The 12,149-nt window shown below is 43.6% G+C and overlaps 1 protein-coding gene across 1 annotated transcript in view; it reads left to right on the top strand.

The window, feature by feature from the left end:
* The first annotated feature begins 327 nt into the window (after nucleotides 1–327).
* Nucleotides 328–12,149, top strand: part of DNAJC6 (DnaJ heat shock protein family (Hsp40) member C6) — a 64,390-nt gene continuing 52,568 nt past the window's right edge. Inside the window, exons 1-2 of the mRNA XM_056815013.1 lie at nucleotides 328–419; nucleotides 524–672. Of these exons, the coding sequence (XP_056670991.1) occupies nucleotides 526–672 (147 nt within the window). The 5' untranslated portion in view covers nucleotides 328–419; nucleotides 524–525. The remainder of the gene's footprint in view (nucleotides 420–523; nucleotides 673–12,149) is intronic.

Here is a 12,149-nt window from a genome sequence, read left to right as displayed (position 1 = left end):
ACGTCGCCACTAAGGAGAATGCAGCAGCATTTTTCTGTTCTGGAATGTCTTGTGCTCCTGGAGTGACATCTAAAGGGGAAATGGGGACGTAGCTTTGGGCATTGTAAGAAGAATGTCAGAATAAAAAAGGATTGCTTGATCCATTGACATCGACACCTTAATGATTCTTTTGGCCTTAAATGGGTCCAAATTCATCTGTCTTTGGAAAGGAGTAAGTGGTCCTCTTGAGATTACTTTTGATACTCAATGGATCTTTTGTGGGAGGGAGGATGAGGAGGGACAAGGGATTTAAAGAGAGAAGCTAAGAAGACTATTTTCGTGCATTTGGGGGCCAGTTATTAACACTCTCTTTCTGTTTCTTGTCTTTAGTTACACTAAGGGAGAATTAGATATTTCCTACATTACCTCCAGAATCGTCGGTAAGTTTCCCATCCTCCCTATGACTACCAGGGCCCAGCCTTGACTCGGGTCCATTTGTGCTGGATAGTTCTATTCATCCGAATTCTTTTTCTTCCCTTCTTAGTGATGTCCTTTCCTGCAGAAGGCGTTGAATTAGGATTCAGGAATCAAATAGAAGATGTCCGGACCTTCTTGGATTCCAGGCATCCTGACCATTATACAGTGTTCAATCTATCCCCCAAATCATATCGCAGTGCCAAGTTTCACAACAGGGTGAGTGGCTCCCAGCTGGAATCTAGCTCAGAGGCCTTTTCTTTTGGGTGCAGAAGAAATGAAGAATGCCAACTGTGGAGGATGTAGAGCATCGAGTGTTTATTAGGTGTTTGTCAGAGATCCTGAGCAGTTCCTTGGGTGAAAATATATGCAGGAAGGAATTATCTGTCAGTGTGGCGGGCATGCCATTGACACCTTTTAATTTAGGCTGGAAATTGTTCTGTGGTTGGTTCGCTCACTGGGTTGGTGTTAATGATCGCCAGATTAGAGGTTCTCATCCTAGATGGGTCAGTAAGCTTCTATGGGAACTGAAGGATGTAAAACAAGATGGCACCTAAGAATTCATCTCATCAAGTCGAGCCTAAAACATTTATTCAGTTTGATATGTACCAAACAAGGGAGGATCAGGGAAGGGCAAAGCTATCAGTTCTATTCTCTCATTTTTCAAATGCTGAAATGGTGGCCAAGCAAGCCCCAATGTTATAAATAAGCCTTTTGAAGTGGGTGGTAAATGACATTGATAATTGCTTACAAGTATTTGGGGAGTTATACCATGGAAGAGGGAGTAGATTTGTTCTATTTGGAAGCAAAGAAAGCATTTATTAAGGGCCTATTATATGCCAGGTATGTGCTAAGTCCTTGAAAATTTTACCTCATTTGATCTTCACAACAATGCTGGAAGTAGGTGCTATTGTTATCCCCATTTTATAGATGAAGAAACTGAGGTAGAAGTTAAATTATTTGTTCAGGATCAAACAGCTAGTAAAGTGTATAAGGCTGGATTTGAATTCAAATCTTCTTGGCTCTTCCACTTGGCTCTTCAAATGTGGTGTTAGACACTAGCTGAATGAGCCTTCTAGCCTCAGTTTCCTTATCTGTAAAATGAGGATAATAATAGCAGATGCATCCTAAGGTAAAAGCATATTTGTAAGCCTTAAAATGCTTTATTAGTGAGGGAAACTAGAGCTGTTCTATCAGAGAATAGGTTGCCAGGCTTGGAGATGGGAGGTCCAGGGTTCAAATCTATCCTGAGGTAGTTCCTAGCTGGGTGACCCTGGGCAAGTCACTTGACTCTAATTGCCTAGCCCTTGCTTCTCTTTTGTCATGGAGTTGCTACTAAGAAAAAAGGTACGGTTTCCTTTTTTTTTTAATGCCATCTAAATGCTATTTATCATGATGATGACTTTCTCTGGACTCCTGAAAACATCCAGGAAGCAATGAATTCTCCGCTCTATTTCTTTGTTTGATCTTCCAGGGTCAGAGAAGAGGTAGCACTTTCCAAAGTATTTTAAAAAATCTTTTTGAATGATATAAAAAAACCAAACAAACAACAAAGCCATCCAACATTCCACCCCATAAAATATCTTTGCCGATGCCTCTGTTGCCAGGTCGAAAACAGGTGAAAAGGAGCTGGGTGATGCTTTTTTAATGAAAAAAAGCCAAGGCCGGTGAACTGGTTTTGCCTCCCGGATTGGGCTCCGTTGGCTATTGCCTGGCAAAGCCTCTTCTCAGAACGTGCAAAATCAAAGGCATAGAGAGGATTGTGTGAAGGAGAAGTGCTCAGCTCCCAGTCTAAGGAGCCCCAACGACATCAAGAGGCCTTTTGAAGTGCCCTTCTCCATTGGCTCCTTTCTCTGCCTGGTCTTTTGGCTGGCTCAGGTTCTTATCCCATCCATGAGCAGATTTCAGGCATTCCATGAACTTGGATAGGAGAAACAGATCTGTATCGATTTTCACTAACATCTCCCTGAAGGTTAGCATTTCCTTCGGTTATGGACTAAAATCAGACATTTCATTCGGGGAACGTTTCCCCAGGCTGCTTCCCCGGATGGTCAGAGATGTCTGGAGCACACGGCACAGTTTCTCATTTGGTGTGTGAAGTGTATTTTCGTGATAATGCCAAGACGATTTCATTTCCAAGAGAGTAAACTGAGGTTGCTAGTGGCCGTGCAGACCAAAGCTCCGCCGTGGGGGGCTCTTCAGGCATTTTCAGAGCCCAAAGGGGTCCTGACCCTACCAAGTTTGAGAACAGCTTCTGGAAGGCCAACCTCAGGTTATGCGTCTCCCATAGGAGTTCCTGGAATCTCCTTTTCTACCTCTTGCACTCGGAGGTGTTTTGTTCTCTCTCTCTTAAAATGTCTTGTATTTTCTTTGTGTATTTTTGAATTTGTTTATGTGCTTTGCATGTTGGGAAATCCTCCTTCCTTCAATGTCAGATCCTTGGAGGCAGGGACTGTTTCATTTTTTTTCTTTTTGGCATCCCTAACACTTGGAGTTTTATATATATATATATATATATATATATATATATATATATATCAGGTATTTGGGATAGTGGATAGAGTGCTTGGCTTGGAGACAGAAAGACCTGCATTCAAATTCTGGTGTGGGCAAATCACTTCTCCTCTGTCTGCCTCAGTTTCCTCATCTGTAAAGGAAGGGTAAAACTAGAGTCTACCTCACAACCCCTTGAGGGTCAAATGAGATCATTTATGAGAAGGGGGTTGGGATTGTAGGCGTTTGATAGGCACCAGATGGAAATAAAAGACTTTCTGGTTATGGCTGATGAATCCAATGGCCTGGACCTCTTGTTGAGGATTGCTCTCGAGGGATAAAGGGATGCCAATTCCAAGAGCGTTCCGGCAATTTTGACCTGTACTCGGCCATGTACTTGGAAGCAGTTGGATGTATCAGTTGGATTCTTTTTTCTTGCAAGCTCTTTTAGAGTGACGGGCTGGGAGTCTCGGGAATTTCAATCCACATTCATTTATTAAGCCCCCTCTTTGCTTCAAGCCTTGTGTGAGACTGTAGGAATACAAATATGAACAATGAATCCAAACCTGCTCCTACAGAGTTTACATTCTATCAAGAGAGAAAGAAGCCAAGTATCTGTGTAAGTATAGATAAAGTAAATTAGTCGGAGAATAAATACAAATATATACAAAGTAGTTCATGTTAAGGTATTTAAGCTGGGTGGCACAGTGGGTAGAGGACTGGGTCTGGAATCAAGAAGACTCATCTTCCTGAGTTCAAATCTGACCTCAGACACCTACTAGCTGTGTGACCCTGGACAAGTCACTTAACTCTGCCTCAGTTTCTTCATCAGCCAAACAAGCTGGAGGAGGAAATGGCAAACGACTCCATTTTTGCCAAGAAAACTCCAAAAGGGGTCACAAAGAGTCAGATCACTGAAAACAACCGGACAACAAAAAGTTAGTGTAGAATCCTGGGAGGGGAGGAGGGGAAGGCACTAGCAACTGAGATTGTTGTTGGGAATACTTGCCAAATCGTTTTGCTTTCATTAATATCAGTGGCAATGGTAGTACTGGATTAAACTGAAGATACCCGAAATCCTCTGGAGCAGTCAAGTGGGCCCTGGCTAGATGCCAAGTGACCAGCGTCTCACCTATTGTGAGTGCTGTGTGGTATTAGTAACAGTAGAGGTCAGTGTAGGCTGAAATGGCAGGGGTGGGGGGGTGCCTCCAGGGAGGAGAGCGGCGGAGCCTTAATGTAGAGGAGGAGAGAAGAGGAAGACAGAGGACTTATTCTTGTCTTGAGTGATGCCCATGCTTCATGGGGGTCATCAGCATCATGCCAACTTTGACGGTCCTGTGCGATCTCTCTCAACCAGCCTAACAGCTGTCTTCATGCCCCCCTTTCATGCTGCCCCCTTCTATTGTGGCCCCAAATCAGCAGGACGGCTCAGTCCGATGGCACCCAGTTTTATCTAGGCACAAAGCTCCATATTCTCAGCCCAGGAGCCACTTGTGGGCTTTATTCACCCCGTTTCCCCCCCAAGGAGTTCCTGGCATGTATTAGGGGCTAAAGAAATGCTGGCTGATGGATACCCCAATGCGAGGTTTAACATTTCTTTATGGACTTATCCAGTCCCTTTTCTTCTCCTTCCTCTGTGCACGTCTCTCCTCTCATTCTACGTTTAAGCTACTTGAGAGAGAGGCTGGCTTCCTACTGTCCTTCCCAGTGCCCAGCCCTGGCCCCGATCCCCAGTATGGGCCCATGGCAGAACTGACAAACACTGAGATGTTGTGGCATTTGTTTGGATAAAGTCTCCCCGGGAACTCCCGATCCCTTGTTGCCGTCTTCTCCACAGCGTGCAGCGTGTCTCGTTCCCAGCTCTCCCATGAAGGGCAAGAGTCGCTGAATATCTCCCAGTGGAGCAGGTGGCCCTGGAGTGGGGCTTTCAGAAATGGGGGGGAATTGCACACGGAGATGAGATGGATGGAGGGAAGAGGGCGTGCTGGGAGCAGCCGGAGCAGGACACCGAGGACAGACTTGGCAGATTTAGATGGAGCACGAGATTGTGGAGATGCAGCAGTAGAGAAGGCCCGAGAGGCGTCCAGGTCACCCTCCGGACTCCGAGTTGCTTAATATTCCGGGGAGAAATGACTTCCCTGAAGATTTTCTCTTGCTGTCGGTTTTTAATGGATGACTTCATTAGTATTTGATTGTGCCAAAAGGCTACATGGCCTGGCAGGGGCTACATGAAATAATGATGTAGCAGAGCGTTTGGGAGCAAGTTAATGCATAAACCCTTGGTGCTGGCAGTAGCCAGGGCTGAGCTGAGCAACAGTGGTGGCGAAGAGCAGGGATCAGAGGCAAAGAGATGGAGTTCTAGTCCCACTGGTGCCATTTGCTACCTGTGTGACCTTGGATAAGTCAGTTGTCCCTTGGCTCCTCAGTTTTTTCATCAGTAAAATCAGAGTTCCGGCTAAGAGCTTGGGAAACCCCTTCAAGCTTCAGATGTAGGACTTCAATTTTAATTCCAGCTACCTGTGTCACACTGAAGAGGTCTTTTAGCTTTTGTGTGCCTGAATTCCTCATCTGTAAAATGAGGATGTTGGACTAGAAGGTCTCTAAAGTTCCTTCTTCTTCTAGAGCTATGATATTTTGCTACTAATACCTTCCTTTATCCTCTCCTCTCCCCACTCGTCCCCTTCTCTCCTATCCTCTTCCTTCCTTCCCTCCTTCCCCCTCCCTCCCTCTCTCTCTGTCTCTCCATTTTTTGTTTTTCTCCCTCCCTCTCCCTCCTCCCTCCCCCCTCTCTCTGTTTTTTTCTCTCTCCTTCCCTCTCTGTCTCTGTCTTTCTGTCTCTCTCTGTCTCTCTCTGTGTCTCTCTGTCTCTGTCTGTCTGTCTGTCTCTCTGTCTCTGTCTCTGTCTCTGTCTGTCTGTCTGTCTCTTTCTCTCTCTCTGTCTCTCTCTCTGTGACTCTCTGTCTCTGTCTGTCTCTCTCTCTCTCTGTGTCTCTCTGTGTCTCTCTGTCTCTGTCTCTGTCTGTCTGTCTCTCTCTCTCTGTGTCTCTCTGTGTCTCTCTGTCTCTGTCTCTGTCTGTCTGTCTCTCTCTCTCTGTGTCTCTCTGTCTCTCTCTACCCCTACATATACACACACCCTCACTCAGGGCTCGGATACTCCAGCTTGGAATCAAGCTTGGGGTTGAGCTCACCTTTTCCAAGCACAGCCCTGGCTGCAGTGTGTTGACGTTATGAGGCGTTTTCTGCCTCACGTCACAGTCATTGTGGGGTTCGGAGCCCCATCCAGCTTCCTGCTGGGAAGCCCTCATTAAGCACAAGGAGGCTTTAGTAAGAGAAAGTCTCCATTGAGGCCAGGCCGAGTCATCCCATTTGCTCGGGTCCTTGGATCAGACAGAGGACATGCTAGCACATTCCTTCCTTCAGTGGTGTACAAAGCACAGAGCTTAGCACCTCCTTAGCAAGATTCGTTAAAATAGGAGGCCACCAGATGGTGGCTGGGGGCAGCTCCTCCCCCACCTCTCTCTTCCCCCCTTTCCCGTTCCAGAAGTCCCCAGCAGTGACCTTGTGCTCCTGGGCTGGAGCTGGTGTCTCTTCCCTCAGTCTCAGCTCGACACAGTACACACCTTCTTGCTGTACTTGCCCTTGGTGCCAAAATTCCTAGTTACAGCTCTGTGTGAGAGTCTAAAAAAAATCAAATATTTATCTTGGTGAGCCTCAGCTTTCTCATCTGTAAAATAGGAATGAGCTTCTACTTTATGAGGTTTTTTAATTGCATATGTGATATGTGTCGCGGCATGAGTAATATGGAAATATGTATTGTTTGAAAGCCCAGATATAGCCTGTGAGAGTCTATGTACTGCCCCAGGAGGGGCAAGAGGAGAAGAGGGAGGGAGAGAATCTGAATCCTGAAGTATCAGAAAACAATTGTCAAAAATTGTCTATGTATAACTGAAAAAAAAAACAAACCCTCCCAACACATTTTTAAAAAGTAGGGATAGGGGGCAGCTGGGTGGCTCAGTGAATTGAGAGTTAGGCCTAGAGATGGGAGGTCCTGGGTTCAAATCTGGCTTTAGATACTTCTCAGTTGTGTGACCCTGGGCAAGTCACTTAACCCCCACTGCCTAGCTCTTACCACTCTTCTGCCTTGGAACCAATACATAGTATTGATTCCAAGACGGAAGGTAAGGATTAAAAAAAAAAGTAAGGATAAGGATTCAAGCAGGGCTTTTACCCTGGGGTTCACTGTTCATTGCTCTTTTTGGGGAGAAGGAGTCTGTGAGCTTGGAAAGTCAAACAAAGGTCTCTGAAATGCAGCCATTTCCTTCAACTGTGCATTAAAACAAAACCAGTTGTTCTGAGAAGTGCAGTAGTTTTCCAAGGCTGCCAAGGGCTCCACGATGCCAACAAAGTACTAGTGGATTTTCATGACCTGCTATTCCAGAATTGTGATTCTCCCTCTAGGTGGGTGGCCCAGTAGAGACAGAGTTGGACCTGAGTTCCAGTCTTGTCTTAGACATTCATTGGTTGTGTTATTCTGGGCTGACTACTTTATGTCTTCCAGCCTCAGTTTTCTCAACTGTAAAATGGAGATAATAGTAGCTCTCTCAGAGAGGCACTCTACCAAATGAGAAAGCATGCAAATGACTCTTGAAACTCTCCCCTCCATTCCTCTCCTCTTGCCCAGAGCACCGGTCCCCTATTTCCCCCTGTCAGATGGTGCTGGGTCTTTACTTGGGTTCTTGTCATCATATAGCAAAGACGAGTTTAAAATACAGAACTCATCCTCTTTCCTAAATCTCTCTATTCATGGGGTCACGAAGAGTGGGATGTGACTGAGCAACAGCAAGGACAACCACCAGATAGCCAAGCCCTTCCCCTAACGAGGCTCTGAGAACTTTAGAAAAACAATGAGGAGCGTCTCCATTTTCTTCTGACTGTAGCAGCTTTTCCTACTGCCCTCAGCAAATGGAATTCTTCAAGCCATCTAGGACACCTTGTTCTTGGGAAGAAATAGAGGTGAGAGTGGATTTGGATCCAGCCCAGATAACTTGCTGCCCCCTTGCTCTGGTATGATAACATGACCCTGCTTCCATCAGCACCCTGTTCAATGACCCAGAGGGACAGGGCTTTGGTACCCAGGGTCCTAGGGAAGGCACTGTGCAAGCTTAGATTGAATGATTCTCTTTATTATGTGGGACTGAGAACACCAGAGCTTTGCAAAATGGCTTGTTTTGATTGATCCTTTCTTTATTCTTTATTTTGGTTGAGTTTTGCTTATATTGCATTATTATTTCAAACTGTATCCCTCTCCATCCCCAGCCCAATCAACCTTCTCTTGCAACTCGGAATAAAAAAAGAAATGGGGGTGCTTGTGTGTGTGGAGATGTATTTGGCCAAAAGTAATAACACATCCATTGTGTATCAGTTGCATTTATTTAATTTTTGACACCTGTGGTCCCCCCCCCCCCTTCTGCAAAAGACAGAGGCAGGTGTGTTTTCTCATCTTGTCCTTAGGGCTGAGCTTGGTGATTGATGTAATTAGGCTGCATTCGGTCTTGTTGTTCCTTCATGACCATTATTGTAGTCATTGTTGGAGTTGTCTTCCTGGTTCTGTTTGTTTACTTTATCTGACATGACATCAGTTCATACAAATCTTCCTATATTTCTTGGTATTTTTCGTTTTCATTTTTACTTACTGTACCGAAATATTCATGAACCACAACTCTTTTAGCTCTTCCCTAATTGATGGGCACCCGTTTTGTCTACAAATCTTTGCCAATACAAAATGGCTGCTTTATACATTTTTTATACATCTACATATAGTAGAGGACTGTCTCTTGAGTCAGAGGATTTGTGTTCAAATCCCAATATTAATGTATAATACTTACACAACCTTTGACAAGGCACAACCTCATGGGCCTTAGTTTCCTTCTTTATAAAATGAGGAAATTGGGACTAGATGTTCTCTGAGATCCCTTCTAGCTTTCTGTTTGCATCTTTCAGTAAAGATGATTATGGATGTATTTGTCACTTTCTTATCTTGATTCCAAATTACTTTCCAGTATTGTTGGACTAAGAGCAGCTAGGTGGCATCGTGAATAGAGTGCCAAGTCTGGAGTCAGGAAGACTATCTTTCTGAGTTCACATCTGGTCTCAGATACATAGTAGCTGTGTGACCCTGGACAATCCACCGAACCCTGTTTGCCTCAGTTTCCTCATCTGTCAAATGAGCTAGAGAAGGAAGCAGCAAACTGCTCTGTCTTTTCCAAGAAAACTTCAAATAGGGTCATGAAGAGTCAGATCTGACTAAAATGATTGAACAAATGGTTGGACCAATATGCAGATTCACCACCAATGCATTAGAATGTTTTCATTTTTCCTACACAGCCCCTTCAGCATTGATTATTCTCCTCTTTCTTCTTCTTCTTCTTCTTCTTCTTCTTCTTCTTCTTCTTCTTCTTCTTCTTCTTCTTCTTCTTCTTCTTCTTCTTCTTCTTCTTCTTCTTCTTCTTCTTCTTCTTCTTCTTCTTCTTCTTCTTCTTCTTCTTCTTCTTCTTCTTCTTCTTCTTCTTCTTCTTCTTCTTCTTCTTCTTCTTCTTCTTCTTCTTCTTCTTCTTCTTCTTCTTCTTCTTCCTCTTCCTCTTCCTCTTCCTCTTCCTCTTCCTCTTCCTCTTCCTCTTCTTCTTCTTCCTCTTCTTCTTCCTCTTCTTCCTCTTCTTCCTCTTCTTCCTCTTCTTCTTCTTCTTCTTCTTCTTCTTCTTCTTCTTCTTCTTCTTCTTCTTCTTCTTCTTCTTCTTCTTCTTCTTCCTCTTCTTCCTCTTCTTCCTCTTCTTCCTCTTCTTCTTCCTTCTGCTTCTTCTTCATCATCATCATCATCATCATCATCTCTGGCCATTTACTAAGCATAAGAGGAAACCATGTAAGTTTTAAAAAATTGACTTTCTCTTCTTCCTAGTCTTTTGGAACATCTTTTTAATGGTTGTTAATGGTTTGCAATTATCATGAACAGTTTGTATCCATTGACTAATTATCCTTTAGAGAATTCCACTTTTAATCTTCTATGTTTGTGATAGTTATCTTTATATTGTGGCTATCAGATCTTTATCTGGAGAAGGCACCATGAAATCTTATGCTTAATGATTCTGTTTATCATGTGGGGTTGAGAATCCTAGAGAACAAAAATAGCCTTCTTTGATCAAATTTTTCTTTGTAAAAATGCCTTTATGGTATTTTTTCTCTAGACAATACACATGCTTAAAAATTCCTAATTACACGTTTGTTTAATAGTATGCAATTATATGTCAAGTAAATATATAATTATAGATGACTTTAAGTATATATTATTTACTTGATTAAATTAATGACTCGGGAGCTGTTAGCATATTTAGCCAAGCATGACTTGTCCAATTTTTGGTCCTTGGTTAACTCATCATATGGGAATTGCAACTGAATACCCTTAAAGCTATTTTTGGAAGGTAGGATCATAGATATTAGAGCTAAAAGGAACCATAGTGAGATTATCTAAGCCAACTCCCCCTTTTTATAGCTGAGGAATCTGAGTCCAGGATAGGGAAAATCTCTGGCTTGAGGTCACATAGTTAAATAGTGACAGAGCTAGTGCTCCATCTCATGTCTTCTACCTCTTAGTGGAATTTTTTTTTCCTGCTCCATCATGGATGTTTTTATTAAAAAAATGTTAAGGAAAAGAAATTTCAGTTTCTTTTGTGGTATTGCACTATCCCTTTGTTACAGGCCCTTTCCCTCCTCTTCTGCATGTAATTCAGCCAGGCATAGCAGATAATTAAGAACTGGACAATCCCAGATCCCTTGTATTCAGCGTGGATGGGATTCTGTTTGATATTTTTATATTCCCTTTTGGGAGGGGTGATAGCAAGGTCTGGGATCTTGCCACATTTCTCACTGTTTATTACTTCATCTGGTCTTCTTTCCCTGCCCTCCCCATCTTCACCCCCATCTTTGTTTGCTTTATGAAGAAGCACATCCGGTACTGTAATGTTGGGGAGCCGGAAGGGAATTAGCACCTCTTAAGTGTCTGCTATGTGCCAGGCACTGTGCTAAGAGTTTTACAAATACAATCTCTTTTGGTCTTCACAACCACCCTAGTAACCCCTGGGTAGTTCCCACAGTACTACAATAGAATGGAGCAATGCTACCTCTCTTTGATGGTGAAAAGAATGTCACAAAAATCTTTATGGATCTTTTCAGTTTTCCATCTGGTCAGCATCTTTTTTCCAGAAAGAAAGGTATAATTTGAGAAAGGGACAATCTGAAAAAAAAAACATGGTCCCTTCCAGCTGCAAAATGTTGGTGGTCTAATGTCCCTTTCCCCAATTTCTAAGTTCAACACATTCAGGGAATGACCTGGCTATCACTGCCTTCTTAGGAAGTTGTAAGAGCAAGGAATAATGAGTGGATGACCTATCTGGTTCATTATTGGCACCCCCTCCCACTCCTTACCAATACCAAGAAAACTCAAAGCCCCAGCCCAGAGGGTATGGACTCTTCATAGAGCATTATTCATGGGAAGACATGAGGAAAGTCATGTAAACTGGAGGAAACCACCATCAGTGAGAACACAGGTCCTGGAGATGGTTGGAATCTATTTAGCAATTTTAAATAACCTTCCCCTTCCATCCTAGAATCACTACTGTGTATTGGTTCCAAGGCAGAAGAGCACTAATGGCCAAGCAATGGGGGTTAAGTGACTTGCCCAGGGTCACGCAACTAGGAAGTGTCTGCGGGCAGATTTGAACCCAGGCTCTTCCACCTCCAGGCCTGGCTCTCAATCCACTGCATCATCTAGCTCCTCTTTATGCTTAGTATTTTTGACTGCATACTTACCTTATCTAATTGTGTATTGCTTCATTAATTTAATGCATTTCATCTTGTAAGAGGAAGGACAATGCTGACCTTCAGCTGTGGAGGGAGTGGGGAGGGATGGCAGCAGAGGAAATAATTCCAGTTGTAAACAATTCGCCAGAATGACTTGGATCAGCTGTATTAATGCCAGTTACCATCATCATCGTCACCTCCATTGTTGTCATCCTCATCGCTATTATTCTAGCTGTTGGCCTTGAAATAGCCCCACTTTACCCAACTTTACTCACCAGGTGACCTCCAGGCCTCTACTCCAGGGCTGTGAGGTGGCGAGCCAGCATTAGGATGATTCCCGTTTTCCAGATGGG

This window comes from Monodelphis domestica, chromosome 2 (assembly GCF_027887165.1).
Source record: "Monodelphis domestica isolate mMonDom1 chromosome 2, mMonDom1.pri, whole genome shotgun sequence".
Taxonomy (NCBI): Eukaryota; Metazoa; Chordata; class Mammalia; order Didelphimorphia; family Didelphidae; genus Monodelphis; species Monodelphis domestica.
This window is presented reverse-complemented; position numbering and strand designations above follow the sequence as displayed.